This window comes from Megalops cyprinoides, chromosome 1 (assembly GCF_013368585.1).
Source record: "Megalops cyprinoides isolate fMegCyp1 chromosome 1, fMegCyp1.pri, whole genome shotgun sequence".
Classification (NCBI taxonomy): Eukaryota; Metazoa; Chordata; class Actinopteri; order Elopiformes; family Megalopidae; genus Megalops; species Megalops cyprinoides.
Window position 1 is genome coordinate 66105030 of NC_050583.1, and position 17948 is coordinate 66122977.

The 17948-nt window shown below is 45.1% G+C and overlaps 1 protein-coding gene across 1 annotated transcript in view; it reads left to right on the forward strand.

The window, feature by feature from the left end:
• Window positions 1-17374, forward strand: part of LOC118772529 (kelch domain-containing protein 3-like) — a 31650-nt gene extending 14276 nt beyond the window's left edge. Inside the window, exons 9-12 of the mRNA XM_036520937.1 lie at window positions 1119-1227; window positions 13079-13152; window positions 14489-14567; window positions 16379-17374. Coding sequence (XP_036376830.1) covers window positions 1119-1227; window positions 13079-13152; window positions 14489-14567; window positions 16379-16445 — 329 coding nt within the window. The 3' untranslated portion in view covers window positions 16446-17374. The remainder of the gene's footprint in view (window positions 1-1118; window positions 1228-13078; window positions 13153-14488; window positions 14568-16378) is intronic.
• Window positions 17375-17948: the final 574 nt, after the last annotated feature.

Below are 17948 nucleotides of genomic sequence, written 5' to 3' on the forward strand. Positions count from 1 at the left end.
GACAGATAAATGAACTGACGTGCTTTTTCAGGGCTGTCTCATCCTGACCCAGTTTCCTTCCCTCCGTAGCGGAAGCTGTAGTCATCCCACTTTCCATCATCAACACCATCTATGGCTGTGTGCAAATGTGCACATGGATGTCCCACTTTTGCTGAGATATGCTGATTTTAACGGCTGCCATCAGTGACAGACAGTTTTCATTCAGTAAACCTGTGTTTTGAAATGACAGCAAGCATACGCTTTTCAGTGTGTAACTGCTCGACAGCTAAGCTTTTTAAATACACCTTTCCCCCTCCGTGTAGAAACGAGTTCTGTTAGGACGGAGGCCAATGCAAATACTTTTTTTTCTTGATGAACTTATTAAATTGCCTCTTGCCCAGCAGATGGCAGCACTACCATCCGCCAGAATGTTTAACATCCCCTGTCTGGTTGAAAAGATGCCTGTTGTCATAGGAACATGTGATGCTGCTTCCATCATTAGCCAGTGATGCAGTGCAGTATATCTGACCCTTCCATATATGGACTGAATAATGATCAGTCAGCCTTAAGAGAAAGGGATGCTGTTCGTGAGGGCTGAGGCTGGCAGTGCACAGCTCATTTATGTGTTCCAGTCCATGGTGTATTTTCTTCTGTCGCTTTTGTCTCTACATCAGAACAAGAAATCAAAATCCAAACAGACGAAAGAGGTGATAGGTGTGGCTGATCTTGGAACAGCTTTGTGGAATAAAGAAGTGTGATTGTCTCACAGAAAGGTCTCAAAAGGGTCACGAACAGGCACTGACACCTCTTTAAATCTCTGCTGTTCCTGCTCTTTGATGTTCGCAATCCCATCTTTAATGAGCACAGTTAGTCAGTTATCAGGACTATTTTGAAAGATAGAAAGTTAGGAAAGGTGGCCTTTCTTGTAGCACAGCGCCCCCTACTGCCCCAGCAGCAGTACTTCCTGAAGAAACCTGGCCTTTGTAGATCTCCCATCCAAACACAACCAAACAATGTCCTGCCTAGCTTTAGCTTTAGCTTTCTGTCAGGAGAAGGTGCCAGGATGGTTTCTTGGGATCTCAAACGCACCTTCCAAATGTCGTCCTGATCATGTGGATGCCCGTTTGTGTCTGATGTAGAGACATTCTCCTGGAAGAAGGTGGACCCCAAGGGCAAAGGGCCCTGCCCTCGTAGGAGACAGTGCTGCTGCATGGTGGGGGACAAGATCATCCTGTTTGGAGGAACCAGGTAACCTGCTCGCATGCTTTGACTGGAACCTCTCACTGTACTGCTGCATGATGGGGGATGTGGTAATCCTGTTTGGAGGGACCAGGTAACCCATCCACGTATCTCCAATGACAAAAAAACTTGGATGCTCGCGGGTTTCATATATGCTGTTGCATTAGCACCAGGTAGTTTGATCTTTGCAGATGTGAAATCGGTGTTAGCTAGAGCACACAGATATTCATAAATTATGTTATGTGTAGACGTTTTCGCATATGTCAAAGCTTTTAATGGCATTCGTAAAAGTTATGTGACAAAATCTGCTGTCTGTTTTGGGTTTATTGGGTTGGATGTTAACACCCTCAAGGCTAGAAGTTTGTTTTTCTACTGCCGCTACAAAAGTAGGGAGCACATCTTGCATTCTTTCAAAAGCCCTGGACTGAACAGGTGTACAGGAAAAGGAAATCAAAGAAGTGTCTTTGCTTCAATTTGAGTATCCCCAAAGCAGCACAAGTTGCCAAGACAGCGAGGTGAATCACTGAAGCTCAGCCAAGGTAGCAGTGAAAGGGGAAATACGAGACTGCCTCTCTGAGCTGGTGTCTCCCTAGCCGTGCTTTTTAGCATTCACAGCATTCACAATATTTTTAAACACAAGCCAAAAACAGCCGTTCTGTTTTTCCACAATAGGTCTGATGTAATTTGGATGCTGTGGTTTTGTCTTCAGTACCAAGAGCTGTGTGGAATTTAACCCTTTTGCTTCTTAACACACTAGGTTTGGTACTATATAGGATGCACTCTTGTATGGGACAAAAACATACATGTGAATTTCTAATGCTGTAATATTAACTGTTTGTATAACAGAAACAAACATCAGTGAAGTGAAAGAACATGATGTCTATTTGAATACAGTATAGTAATTTGCTATGATAATTATCACCATTAAGACATGGCTTGAGCATATAGACAAGAGTGACAAACATTGCTGCCTGTGTGTGTCTCTGACAGGGCAAACTGAACTTAGTGGGGGCCATTTTAATCATGCCGATTAGAATACAAGGGGATTGAGGATTAGCTGCCTGTCACTGCTTGATAGCACACACACGCACTGAAGCCCTCCTCAGTTGTATTTGCTTTCAGTGACTGACCGCCTGTAATGCCTTGTTCTCCACGGCCACAGTGACCTCGTTTCAGCAAGTGTGCCTGATCTCGGATCTGTTTCAACAGGTTCAGAGCTTGGAATAGGCCCGTATTCACATACTGTAAGTCCAAGCTGAAGATGTTGTGAGAATTGTCAAAACATTTGAAACCGGTGGAGGCAAAATGCTATAGCTTTGCCTTTTTCCACACACTTCCCATACTGTTCACGTGAAATTTAGTCAAGTCTGAACTTAACAAAGTAGTTGGTGTTTCTCAGAAATTCGGCAATCTTTTAAAATAAGTGAAATATGAATAATTCCATGGTCAGAGTCTAAGACTGCTTTTAGTGTGAAAGAGTAATTACATGTTAAGAGCAACAGGTTGGGCATTTTATATTAAGGAGAATATGCTAATATATTGTAGTGTGGGAATAATAAAACATTTTGCCACACATATCATTATACTATATGCAGTTGAGTCAAAGGATTAGTCAAGAACAGTGAGTTATATTTTATAAAGGATTGTTTCTGTCCTAATGAAATGAACTAATTGAGTAGTTTGAGCCATCATCGATATTAGTTCCTTTCTCCAGCTGGCAACTTTATTAGTACCAGTGTTTATTTTCATGTAGGACCTACAAAGGAGGTTGTTTAAGATTTGTTTGGCCTTTTGTTTCCTTGGGAAGTGGTAATTTCAAACTGATCAAAGAAAAGACACCATTGATATTTTCTTAACAGTTTATTATATTTGCCTAAGTGGAGGAATTTATTAGCAAATAATTTATTGCTTTAGCGAAGCACAAAAAAACTGTTAATCACCCAAGCCCACTGTGTTCAAAGGGGTCATATCCAGGACTTGGGCTACATGGGGCTGAAGGTTTATGGAAAACTACAGACCATCAAGAACATCTCTGCGAAGTTCTTGATTTTATACTACAGCTCCAACCTATTCCCACATTGCCTGCCACCATCAAAATAAATGTGCTGAAGAAACAAACATTAGTCCAACTCGCCTATATCTGAGCATCATTAAGATGAAAATGTTTGGCTGTAATTTTTTAAGATCAGATCATTTATGAAATAAGGAATTCTGAATTTCGGGCTATTTTGAAAGGATTTTTTCCAGTCAAACTGTCAAACTTTTTCTGTGCAGTTTTATTTTAGTCCTGAAGTAAATATAATAATATGTAAATGCAATAGTAATAAGAATGAATAAATGTCAGTCACAGCTGTTATGAAAAGGCATAGAGTATTTTTGTTGCATGTGTGGCGCACCTCCTGCGGTTCGGTCATGTCAGAGATTATCACTCGGGGGTCAGCGCGCACACCCTGCTGCCCTTGGACCGCGGGTGTGATGATGGAGCGGTTGGCTGGGTGTTAATGGCCGGCCCGTGCCCTGGCCATTCACGGCCACTTACAGCAGTGTAAACAGCCCTGCTGAGCTGTGGAGGACCGTGAAATTCAGCGGGACCCCAGATTTATCACCTCAGGGAGTCCCCGCTCACTCAGCCCGAAACCTGATCCGCCTGGGGCGAGTCTGCTCAACTCATTTGGAGTGCCGCCTCATTGCCCTGCGGGGGAAGGGTGGGGGGGTGGGGGGGGGTCATTCACTAAGAGGGCTGTCCACTGTGTCCGCTGTGCACCCACTCCGAGAGTGACTGTGCTGACCTGACTTCACTCTGCTGGGTCTTGCATCGTTAAAGGTGACCATACTGACTGTACTGAGACTGATGTCACTGGCCATCAATGCATAGGGTCTTGCTTCATTGAGAGTGACCACAGTCAGACTGGCCTGAATGAGAATGACCATACTGCGTCTGACCTCATCGTGAGCGATTGTACTGAAAGTTACCGCATGGATGTATGCTTTGGCTGCTCCACACAACAATGGTATGTTGGCATATAGCTGCTATTCAGTTCTCTTGTGTGCCGGCTTGTCTAAATAAATGAAATGTACCGAACTAAAATTCTAACATTTCATTATGGATGACAGAAAGAGTAGCTGTTTTTTATGCACCTCAAAGCCCCGTAAGAGATTAAAAACTGAAAAAACTGACAGCTGGATAGCAAGGCATCAGCAACGGCAACGGCATCAACAAACAATGAGGTCATCGCCGCTCCCTCACGTTGGGAGTGCGAATGCCCGTCCCGTTGATGTCATCACTGCCCATTCATGGCAGCCTCATGTCGGGATGAATGGAGGAACAGCAGGCAGCGTTGCGAGGTCGGGAACAGAGCATCCTCCGAGTGACAGGATGCGAGCGGGAACGTGACAGATTGGCATGCTGGGAGCCAACAGCTTGCATTCGGGGGTGACTCTGTGATGAACCGCTCGGGCGATATTTTCGACCGCGGCCCCGTGCTCCTGGACCTGCCAGAGGGACAGGGCATTGGCAGTACCCGCTGTCCTGTAAAGCACCTCCGTGGAGAGTCATGTGATCCCTTTTCGACAATCCTTTCGCTTCCCGCGAGAGCCAACCGGAAGTGTGCTGGCATCGTTCCCATTCATCTCCACCTGAATAAGTCTAGTGGAAAGGAAAAAATATAAATAGTGTGGCCATGTAATCAGTATGGTCAGTCAATCAATTAAAAGTGCTGGGATATATCTGGGATACCAGTTTACAGACTGGGAAACAGTATGTTTATTCTTGGTGCACTGTGCCTTTTTTCCAAAAATCAGAAGCACCCATTTATTGGAAAGCATTCCTAGTCGCACAAAGCACACAGGGTCACCCGTTGTCAACACGGCAGTAACCTCCAAAAGGCCTAAAAGAAGTCATCAGTAAAGGTAATTAGACTGTCTTTGTATTATGCTAAACTGACCTTTTTAAACGAGTGGAAGCCTCCCCTCCAGCTCGTACACACGATCTCCAGACTGGCTGGGTATTAAAATAATCCCATTGTGAAGGAAATCATAATCACATTAACACAGTGGAACGGGCACTGTGCTGTATTTAAAATGAATGGTGGAGGCAACAGATTAGCTACATCTATTGGTTGCCCATGAGGTGTGGGTGGATGGATGTGTGGGTGCGTTTTAGGCACTAAATTGGTGAATTAGAGGATGAACAATATTATCATGGTGTGAATGGGTCTTATTAACAACTGGCAGGTAATGTTAACAGCTGGCAAGGTCAGTACCACTGCACTGGTTTTGTGCAAGTTGCTGTCTTGGATATGAATGCATTCAAACACGCATTTTGTAGAACACCGGCCATGTGTGTGCTAGCATGCCCCTCAGATTATTTCAGACCTTTTGTCTGGATTTCAGACAATAGGCAGAGGTACGGCACTTTGCGTCCATTTATTTTTATCTTAGCTTCTGTGAGATTACGCGCAATAATAGCGAGCACAGGAACTGAAACGAGAGCTGCCATGTGGGTCATTTCCCGAAATAATTTTAGGGACAGCACATGATTTGAGAGGCTTTTGTAAACAGTGAATCTGTTATTATTATTTTTTTTTTCCGGTGCGGCATTATCAGGTGTGTTGGCTGCTCTATGGCCTGTGAGTCACTGCACAGCGGTGGCCATGGCGCAGCTTACCTCCTCGCGGCTGACGTCTGCTTGGCGCTTGCATGGACTCGCTTGTTGTTGCCTCGAAGCCAATCATGGGGTTATTTGGCAAAATGTCACTGTTTTCTATGTTCAGCACTGTAGTGACGTTCTGCGGGTAAATATATCTTTCAAGCGGACGTACTTTCTTACTTGCCTCACATAGGACTATGTGTTCTAATTGTCTGCACAAAGTGCCATTTGATATATTTAATGAAGGCCTGAATATCTCAGAAGCAAATTTGACCGTTTCGTTATGATGTGTCAGGCAATTTTTTTTATTTTTTTTTATTGCCGTTGCTCCTTTTGGACTGGAATACACATTAGGGTTTGCTCTGGCAGTCCTTGGTGCCATCGTCAGTGCAATATGGTGGGAGTTTTGGAGAGGAACTCCTAGGAAAGTCCTAAGTTCACTTCAGGGATGTAACCTTTGACCAGGTGTCCAGCAGATATTCGCAGACCAGAAATGTGCCTTTTTTAAGGCAAAGAGCCCAAGCCTTAGGCCAAACCTGGAAAACAGAAAACAGGGATGTAACCTTTGACCAAATGTCCAGCAGATATTCGCAGACCAAAAAATGTGCCTTTTTTAAGGCAAAGAGCCCAAGCCTTAGGCCAAACCTGGAAAACAGAGAGGCCCTGGGGAAAAAAGGCACATGTCACATACAACACAGAGGGTCTCTCACACAGGCAACTGAAATCATTGCAAAAGCACACCCCTCACCCGGCAGAATGAGATCCACGCTCTTATCTGACACGTATGTTGTCATTTACTTTTAAAAGATAACCATTTCAGGCAAAATCTGTTGATCTAAAAAAAAACTTATTGCCATGTCCACAGCCCATCCCCTGCACAGCCAAATTTCCATTATTTAATATCAGAGATAGGAAGAAATCCTATTGACCCGGTGATCTTATTAGTTATCATTACCTGGAAAGGGGTTGTCTTATTTGATTTTATATTCATTATTTTCTTTCTAATACACTAACACATAGGAAATAGACACGTGTTTGGCATCAAATATCCCCCAGGTCCACTTTAGATTCTGTTGGTTTGCACACAATGGAAGGCCTTATTTCTTCAGTTCCTGGGTTGTTGCATTTATTCTGTGTTAGCACAGAAAAATATTAACAGCTGCTTAAAGACAAGTGCACTGCAGTTATATTGAATTTGACTGTTTCTAGAATATATTCATTATGTAATGAAAGCCTTTGCCCCTGTGAGACTTGTGATTTGAGCCACTCAAATCCTGTGTTTGGTTTCTCTTCTAGTCTTGGGCACCACACCTTCTCTGCCATTTAGCCATAGTTAAATATGGCTTCACCTGAAGCTTAACCCCTAAAACAGCCTAAACCACACAGCAACATTGGTAGGGGGTACAAATAGCATTTACACGGAAGGATTTAGACACACTTTAGATTAAGGGAGAGGAAATGGAATGTTGAAGCCTGGGCTGCAATCTGATATGGCAGTTATTGGTCTGACCCAATGAAAACATCACCTTCTCAACCTTTCTGAGCCCGTTAGCTCCAAACAGCAATAAAACACACAGGAACATAAACGTTTGCTCTGCTTATGATTAGGCTGCTTGGAAACTGGCTGACCTGCAGTTACAGTGTTTCATTTGTGATTACCATGTCCGAATGGTCACGCAGAATCTGGTAAGACTGCCATGTAATTGTCATGTAGCCTTCTAAATGTCTGTGGTTTCTTGGGTACGGTTTGTAGTTGATGATGATTCACTGTGATTAAGTCTTTGCAGAAGCAACATTTCCCCAGGTTGTGTGTGCGGCAACTTGGGTTTGTTTAAGAGACACTGAAACATAAAGCCTAGACGGCTTGTGCATCTGGCCCAGCAGATATGTGGCTTCACAGGAAGCGATTGTGCATGACGAGTTTCTCATGATCCCGTGGTTGCAGGTCATCAGGAGATGGGAAAGAAATAGGATAAAGGCTTAGATAAAATCGCAGCAGGACAGGATAAGACCAACAGACAGCATGGAAGAATGATGTTATGACTGAGTTGCCAGAGGGGTATTTTATGAACTTATGTTTCAGCAGCAATAACAACTGAAGTCCAGTTTCTTCGGTATAGAATATTCTTATTCTGCGCCCTCTTTCTGTTAACTAGCAAATTTCATTTGCTCTGGGAGGAAATGCAGACTCTGGGTAATTAATACAGTGCATTCCACCAGGTTTTCTCTAGAAACCAAACCCGTCTCTCTCTATTTTAGTACCATTTTGTACAGGGCCTCCAGGGACCGATGAGGCGGAGGTTGTTGAAAAACAGCTGCAATTAGAGGTTCTGATTAGATGCCCCTTGCCAGTATTGGCTGAAACAAGAATCCCACTGCTCCCCGCTACTGCATTACTGTTCTGAAGTGCCTTCACCCCATAGCCCTCAGTGGCACACAGCCCTCTGCCTGCCTAATCACTGGAACAGGGGGCGATTACACACGTGATGCTTCGCCGATCAGGTGATGACGGCCCGTCAGACATCAGAGGAACAGATAAAGCAGTCCTGCCTTGCGTCCCGGGGAGCCCCCCTCATCCCCTCTCGCGGCACCCCACGTCCCGCTCCACTTCACATCCTAGCTCCCTCCACGGGTGGCCTTTCACGCGATGCCTCTGTCAGACCTTCCCTCCCAAGGTTCTCGGGTCCACACTAAGTCTCCTCAGCGCGCAAAGTGCTTTCAGAGGTGCGGTTCAGGGCGGCTGACTTGCATTTGTGGCCGTAAAGGCCCGCTGCCTCTGGGTCCATTTTCTGCTCCGGTTGGGCTGACTCTGTTGTGGTTCCGCTCGGGTTGCGGGTGGGCGTGAGGTTGTGAGGCTACGGGAGGCTCCTGGGCCGTGTTTTCTGGACGTACTGTATGGAAGAGACCCGTCCTGCCGTGCGTGTGGGTGGGGACCACGCTTGCAGCAGTGGGGATTCAGGGCATATGCAGCGATACTCCACTCTGTGCCAGCAAGTAGAGGAAGCAAAGCACAGAGACGCTGTAACCCTCTGTGTGTGTAACAGTGCCAGCCAGTGCACTGAACCAAAACAAACCAAACAGGAGCAAAAGTACCAAAGCCAAATGCTTTATTATAAAACTTCACCACAAAACACAGGGACCTGAGCACAGCCACAATCAAACCAACTGCTCCTGCTCTCCAGCCACACACCTTTATTTAAGATGCCTGTTGATTAGACAGATGAGGCTTGCTAGCACAGGCAAGCGGTTACTTTTACAGACAACTATTGACAACTAACCTGTTTGAATGAGGTTCATTGGATTTCATCAGTCATTGGTAATTTGGCAATTAAGGTGAGGATCCTCCGTTAATACCCAAACAGTTAACAATACAGAATACAAGACACATGTTATTGAAGCATTTCAGATTCCGGGGACAGGTGAGGGCTCATCCTTCACACTGAGTAAAATGGTAGTCTGGGTCATGAAATTCACAGTTCAACAGATGATCAACTCCTGGGCTTCAAGCAAGACATTCTCCACACCAGCCACTGTAATAATTTTTTATTGACCCCGCAACTGTAGGTTTCTCTCTAGTGCATAAAATAATTTCCCTCTATTCAGAATTATCTGATGCATTTGGTTCTTGCTTGATCACCGACATGCAAATTCCCCTTGAAATTTAACTAGAGTGATAAAATCCCTAAAACATACTGTACAACAGCGCGTGTCTTACTGATGTGTTCCAACCTACCCTAATCTGAAGGCTCCAGGCACTGCGCTGTTGCTAGACAGTTTGAGTAAGTCACCGTATAAAATTGTCGAATGGATCCAAGAGCATTGTTCAAAATCAGTGGTCTATGTTTTGTTTCAGTACGCCCCCCCCCCACCCCCCACCCCATTGTGGAGGGGGAGAACAGCACCGTACGGCATTTAACGAGTTCAGAGGCCGTGCCCCCGAGGTAAGGAAAAATAAATAGCGATACCGTGGTGTCCGGTCCTCTGGGCCACATTCCCGTGGCAACAAAAGGGAGTCGCGAGCTCCAGGCAGGGTGACACTGGCCCTGATGACGGTGCAGCTTCTCTCAGTGCCGGGTGACCTCATGGGTGCAGGGGCACGTAATGAATTCCCCAGCTGGCCACCGGGACACCTCTCCTCCTCAACGGGCTGCTCCCTTCACCCTGCATTTATCTGGGGAAGATTAGTGGCGTTAAAGTCTTACAACATCTTGGACACACATAGAGGAAGGTTTAGTAAAGAGACCATTTGACTCTCAAATTATGAGCTCTTCTTGTTTCATTTGAGTGAACCTATACAAGTGTGGCTGTGAAAATATTACATCAGACATGACAGGTCTGCCTGACAAAAATGTTCTCAGTGCACTTCAGTTTTTTTAATTTTATAGTTGACTGTCACAAACAGTGCATACATACCGCGGTAGTACATGCATACCATAGGATTAGAATGTTGAATGTTGAAAAAATACCTTATTGAATAAAATACTGGTATTCAGTGGACTCATTTCAATAAATTCTCCATGGAATGCCATGTGTAGACTATCAGTAGAATGTCATAGCTGTGGAATCTTAGCTGTGATTAGCAAAAATGGAGGAAGACTTGTTGGACCCTCTTCACATCACTTATTTGAAACTGATTAAGGCTGGCAGCAGTGGCTAGGGAAGTTCTAAGGAAATTTTTCAGCTGTGTATATTTAATATTTGTCTTCATTCCAGCAGTGTGTGTGTGTGTGTGTGTGTGTGTGTGTGTGTATACATATATCAGTAAGTACATATTATGAGATGTTTCACACTGGTCTGCAGATTTCCCTGTCAAAGCAAAATTTGCTGAAATGGAATATTAAAATGGTAAAAGTATTAATGGAATAATAATTAATACAAATGTTGTCGATGATAATTGTGTTTGGCACTGAAAGTAATTGAGTAAAAGTCATTTGTACTCTATGACTGAGGGATTGGTGTAGGCATAAAAAGTGTAGGCAGTATATTTGAGTTGTACTTCAGTTTATCTAGCATAATTCAAGATAATTCTTACATTTCATTCATTATTCACATTGCATATTTTGATGCTTTTTAAACTTCATTTTTTTACATTTACGCAGCAGCTGTTTTGAAATCTTTGAATTATAAATGAAAGGGAAAAAAAAATTGAGCTCCCCATTTTGAGCTCTGCATCCTCACATTAGCTTAAACAGACAACCAGGAAGAAGGTCACAAGCATCCATTTTCAAGCATAGAATGTACATCTGAGGATTTTTGGATGGAAGCACTGTCTTTGATTTTTGACCTCTGTGTTTGTTGTGAAAGGGATAACAATCTTATTTAGTGTGCCGTTTGGCCAGGACTGCATAACTATTCAGACAGTTAATTCAGGGTGCATTACAATACTTGGGAATGGAGCTGGAGACTGTATGCTAAACATCTTCTCTAGTGTTGCCTCTGGTGTTCTGTGTAAATCTGCAACAACCTGCATCCATCAACAATAGTGTAAAACAATAATATAAATGTTGTGTAGCACGTGTAAATGGAATAGGAGCAACGTGATTGCACTGGTTCCATTAGCGAGTGATTTTCCAGGGGAGGTGATGGACAGTAATTAGTATCCTAGGAACGATGTGTAATTACTCGCACTGGTCAGCTCAGCCTCTGATCGGGCAAGATGCTTTACCTCGTCCGGGATTTGAACCGTCGTCTGTTGCTAGCTCTTTATCCCATTATCCTCAGTGACTTCTTACGTGCAGTCCTTCATGTAGCAGCATAGCCCACAGTCCTGGGGCTTTCAGTGCTATGTAGGTGTCCGACTAGGAGTGCTCTTTGTGATTCAGCAGGGAACAGGTGTGGTCGCGGGGGCCAGGGGGGCCACGGGGCCCGTTATCAGAGGCCACAGGCTGCCGTTTGAGGAAGCCCAAACGCCTCCATCCTCACACCTACCCCGCCTTCGAGCAGAGAGCAGGCAGAGCTGCTCTGAGGGATCAGCCCGTCGGTCAAACCCCGCCCCCCGCCTCTCAGGGCCGCAGCTCGCTCTAGAACGCGTCCCTGAGCGCGTGCCCCCCGCCTCGTCGAGCCCCGCTGTATTCACACGCGGCCACGCACGTCAAAGAGTCCTCTTTCTTCCACGCTGACCAATGCCTGTGAGGAAGGGGACAAAAGAAATGTAAGTGCAGACGCAGGAGCCCGGAATAAGTTTTAACGGGGAGCTGCGAACGCTGGCGGCGCCGCAGCGGCCTCTGTAGCGGCTTCTGCGTGCACGTGTGCGTGCGTGTGCGCGCTCGGGGGAGAGAGAGAGAGAGAGAGAGCCTGCGTTCTGACACGCCTGTGTACGTCCTGGTATAAACAGAGAGACACACATGACTCACCCCTCCTCATGCTGGGCAGATGCATCAGCGGCTCAGCCACGCACGGTTACGGCTCGATTCTTAACCCGGGCAGGGATTTGTGTGACTTCATAGGTCTTGGAATAGCTGTTAGAGGGGGGGAAATAAATAAATAAATAAAAGCAGTCCTCTTTCAGTCTCGAAAGGAGTTGTGGTGCTGGACGGAACCGCTTCTTTTCTGATTGATTTTTAAGCGCCTTGTGGCTCCTGGCATGAGCTGTTAGTGGTGGTGACGTCACCCCCACCACCCCTGGGTGACAGCGAGGACCAGTGGGGTGCCCTGCCACCACTGTTCGCACAGGCCAGCCCTGAAACACTTCCGTTGCACCTTCTTTGGTGGTGGGGCCTCGGTGACTTTAAAATATTTACACAATCGTCCCTTTGATTACCTCGTTCTCTTGCAGTTTGTCTGAAACCATCATCTTAGACTTATCCTTGCCAGCGTTGTCTATGGTAGTGTTTTCAGACACAGTTGCTCAAAGGGGAGATTCTGCTGTGAGCAATCTATGTTACAGTTCGTACCGTCTCGTGGAATCTAATCAGGTGAAAAATCATTCTCTTTGTACTTGCAGAAATACAAAGAGCATGATTTTCAGCTTGATGGAGTAGATTATACCTTTCACATGGATCCCTAGTGCACAGACTTGAGTTATATATATTTTTTATTATAACTATTTAATGCATTGATTTCAGGAACATCTTCGTTTTTCTTTTTCAGAGTTATGACAAAAGTGCAAAGGATGTTAGATTGAGTAGAGGCAGTATTGGCTTTGTTTCTGAAATAACATGTATTCTTGTTTCATGTGTGCTTTGTTTTTTTTCCTCTTTTCTTTTTCTACAGCCCTTGTCCAGAGCAGGGGATGGGTGATGAGTTCAACTTGATGGATCACTCTGATCTGTATATCCTAGACTTCTGTGAGTAATCCCAGTCACTTTTTGTGTATTACACCAAACCGTTACTGACAATAGCTCGTTTTGCTGTCACACACTGCAGATAATAGTTTGCTTATTTTAACAGCAAGATTACGGATGAGAAATATGTGTATTTCAAATATACAAATATGTGTATGTAAGATATGCAATGCAAGGTACATTTTCTCAAGTGTTCTCACAAATTTTATGAAGCATGAAAAAAATTGAGTAATTTAGAAAGCAAGCTTTTCAAATAATGATTAATTATAGTTATTTTGCCCTGATTTTAGCGAATCTTTTCCCGATTTAAAAAAAAAAAAAGATAAATATAAACTATCTACGGTAGCCAATGCTCTGCCTTCCACCCGTGACAGCAGCAAGCAGGCCAGCCCGGTATTGTCACCGAACCCCTGCCTGTCTGTCGTAACACAGTGAGCCACCAGATAAAGACACTTTCCGCTAGCTGTGGGCCAGTCTGGAAGGCCGTCCTAGCGCAGTGCGACACCAGGCGATCAGGGCTGAAAATAAACACCGCGAGTGTACGGGCTGGCACCGCTCCGCCCTCCCCCCTGCCCCGACAGAGCGGCCCACGTGAACCACCTGCCGCTGGCTCGCGCCAACCTCCCCCTCCCAAAACCATGTCCCCATACACCTAGCAGTCCTCTCTGGCCCCCGCTAAAAAGGGCAGCCGTCTGCGGGTGGAGGAAGCTGAAGGGAAGGCTGTGTCCTCTCGCGTCGGGGCAGAGCGCACGTTGGCCTGTACCCAAGCCCTCCCGGAAGAACGCACGTTCCAACAGCCTGGATGAAGACGCCCCGTTAAGATGTGGTGTCTGTGCTGCGTTTTTATGGGCAGCAGGATGGCTGCAGGGCGAATTCAGGCAAAGCCATGATCCAGTGAAACCGCAAAACACTGCACTCTGCTTGGAGCTGTGGATATGAGCGAGTCTTACATTTTATTGATAAGTTGAGTGACCGTCCAATTCACTTTTGTGCCGCTTGCACATGTATATTTTTGCATTTTGGTGGGCCCTCTTATCCAGAGCAGCTGGCAGAACAAATGCACAGAAGCTCACACAATGACACATTTGAGCATCACATCACATCTGAACATCTACCTCTCACTTAAAAACAAAAAGAGACCTATGTTCATTGATCCAGTCTTTCCGAGAATCCTTTCTTTGCCTAAATGCTTGGCTTCAGTATGGACTGGCTTGAATTCAGTTGGTTTCAGTATGCCAAAACCCTCACCATAGTGAAGTCACATGGTATTCGCAAATCTGATGGGGGGGCACTTCACAAGTTTAGAGGATTCATCGACTTGTGTTTTCTCTATACCTAGGCCCTGATCTGAAGACGTTATGCAAACTAGCCGTTATTCAGTACAGCCTGGAGCAGTCTGGACTGCCACATGACATCAGGTAATCATCCCAATGCATCCCAATCATCCCCAGTTATCCCCAGTCATCCCCAGAAACAAGCTTCTCAGTGAGATCCATTCTCATTGTTTGACATCTTGCAGTGCATGCTTTTCTTACCAGCTATGTCAGTACAAAGACTATACATCAGTACAAATGCTATATATTTTCTTTCAATTTGAACCACTAGAATGCTTGCACAAACTACAGCACCTCCCATTTGCGTGTGTTAAATATTGCCTTTCATTGTGTGTTAACTAAAATTGGGTAACATTACATCAGGTTATTTTGTCATCCAGAGAGACTTGCATTTTTACAATTTTATGTTGACATACTGTCCCTTTATACAGCTGGATATTTTCTGAAACAAGTGGGGTTAAGTGCCTAGCTTGAGGGTACAACAGCAGTGCCCTGCCAGGGAATCAATATCAGCAACATTTTGGTTAGAAGCCCTGCTCCTCACTATTGCGCCACACTGCCACCCGCATGGAAACCAAATGATCTTCTCTCTCAGTCACTTGCTTTCCCCCAGGTGGCATTTGAAAATGCGTACTAATTAATTTCTCCCACCAAAAACAAGGGGACTCAGCCCTAATTTTATGTCAGCCTCCCTTCTCGTCTCAGTGTCTGAGAGGCTTTTGGATTGGGTCAGGGTCTTGATGACTCCCGTTGTCCTCAGTGAGAGGGCTGTAACCTGTCTCAGGGGTCTCCTCCCTCCCTCACCCTCGGCCATCGGTGGCATGCACAGTGTAGTGAGCATGAGTGTGAAACCAGAGCTCGAGATAACAGTCTCACTCCAGACCCCTGACCTCCTCATCAGGCCAGCGCAAGACCTCGTTCAGCAACGTCTGGTTATCGGGTTACAGGGACCCTCACGCAAAGGCTCTCGAGCAGGGAGGGAGGGTGTGAATCAGCCGGGCCGCTGCTAAACCACCTTGCCTCGTTGCGGTCTCTCTCCTGTTCGTCTTGGCAGGAGAATAAAGTGGAGCTCCTTAGAAATCATAACCACTTTAACACAAGTTCAGTCTTTCTGTGCTCCCTTGAAGTCAAAACCAGGTTGACACACTCAGATGCTGTGTGTCCTCCAGAAATCTCAACTGCTTCAACACTTTAGACTCACTGCACTGCACTGCACACTTTCTATGTGTGTGTGTGTGTGTGTGTGTGTGTGTGTGTGTGTGTGTGTGTGTGTGTGTGTGTGTGTGTGTTCACTCACATGCATTTTTATTAACGTCGTTAAGACTGACCATTATAGAGGAGGTGAATATGAAATATAGTCACATTAATGGGGCAGTATGTGGGCAGATGGTGTGATGAGAAATAGAAATGCTAATAGGACTTCTCTTGATTTGATCCATCTCCAGGATGTGCAGTGGCAGCAGATCATACCCAAAAGCTGTCATTGGCAGATTGCACGGAAGTGTAGCGTGACATGTGACTTAACAAGCACCAGTCAGTAGTGGGACTGGAAAAGTACTGCGGTTTATTAAAAAAGGCTTTTTGATGATTTCATCTTACATAATGAGCCTATTTAGAAAGATATTTGCCGTATAAACTACGCACCGATGTCGTGTGTGGAAATCTGATAATGTTGCACTATTGGGTGGTAGTATTCCACTGCAAAATCGGTTATCCCTGTGACATCCAGATACGTGTGAGTTATGTGAGTAACGTTATTAGATTTATCTGTAGTGATAATGTGCTGCATTTGCTATCAGGTGGAGCTGTAGTGAGCGTGGAAGGTTCTACCTGTGTGTCCAGAAGATTCCATTCAGACTGCATGTTGTTGACCTGACTCTGCCTCTTTTCTGCAGGTGGGAGTTGACGGCCATGACCACCAACAGCAATATCAGCCGCCCCATCTTCTCCTCTCACGGCTGAAAGTCCGCTGGACCCCCAGAGCCGGAGGAAAAGGGAGCGATGCGCGCACTTTTTGGTCCCGTTTGAGGAACTTTGTCTTTTTTAACCGGTGTGCAAAGGGTGTTTCTTCACGTTTCAAAACTGGCATAGGAATTTCTCCAGAGCCCTCACTCTCCATATACGAACACGCATCGACTTTTCCTCTGCGGCCACTATGGAACTCTAGATTTTAAGGAAAGTTACATGCACCTGGGTTTTGCGTCTGTTATTTTTAAGGTACATGGTAGCGGGCATTCTGAGGGAGAAACTGACTTGAACACAAATCATCGCACAGTGTTAATTGAAGTGCTTCTTCCAATTATGAGTGAGAAGAGCTGTTGCAACATGTCAACCATTTTTGTTTGTTTGATTTTTTTCCCGGTCCATTCAGCATCATGCATTTGATCCAAAAAAAAAAAAAAAACAAAAAAACTAGCAATCCTCACGCAAAGAAAGATCTCCTCAACCTTGTCCTCATCAGACGGATTGTTGATAATCAAGTTGTCGCAAATGACTCGTTTCTGTCAGAAAGGCACGTACAGAGGCACGTCGCACGCTCTTCAATCACAAGGATTTTTCGGCGGGATGAGGGTAATGAAATGTCTTCCAGGCTCATGGGCTTAAAAGCAAGGACTCACAATCTACACTATCAGTTAACCCATTATGTTGCCGTGTTCTATGATACCAATGCAGTTTCTGTGACACACTGTTTTAGAAGAGATCGTCGCTCAAATTTCTGTTCATATTTTCACAGCTCCTTTCACAAGTAGTTCAGGATTTGTGCAAAGTTGAGAGCGAGAGAGCCTTTCGGAGGAGCGTCGTGGCCCTCAGTGTGTCAGGCACACACTGTACACTACAGTCTGTAGCACTCAAACACACACACACACACACACCCTCACACACACATACAGACCGCTACGTATCCATTTTACATAATGGATCCCCACTTCACTCATGCAGTTGTGTGGTTTTTTATTTTTGTCATAGCTGTACGTTTTAACGTTAACACCATCTTTATTTCACAATATGTTCTTAGTATAATAAGGTGTATCTCAATAAGGTATATTTTCTCCAATGCCTTTTTAAGTGAGAATCTTTTTTTAACTATATCGTGGACAACAAAGACAGCTCCACAAGGTGCTAGAGCATTGTAGTGAGTCCTTTAATCCAGCGCATGTGTTACTCATGTAAAATGTTTCATCTAGCCACAGGTACAGCAGATCTGCAACACATATCAAAACCATGGGGAAGCTGGGGGTAATCCCAGTGCAGCTGTTTTGCTTAGTACACTTTTGTTGCTCCTGCCAAATTTACATAGGGTTAAGCAGTTATCAGGTAATGGCAAGAAACCCAGGAATGAGTCTGGCCGGGCACGTGAGGTCACGCGTGAGACTTACTGCGCAATATCACTTTACCGGGAGTCACAGCAGTGTATTGGAGAGCCACTGTTCCTGGAGTTCAGGCTGCAGGGCAGTGAAGATGGTT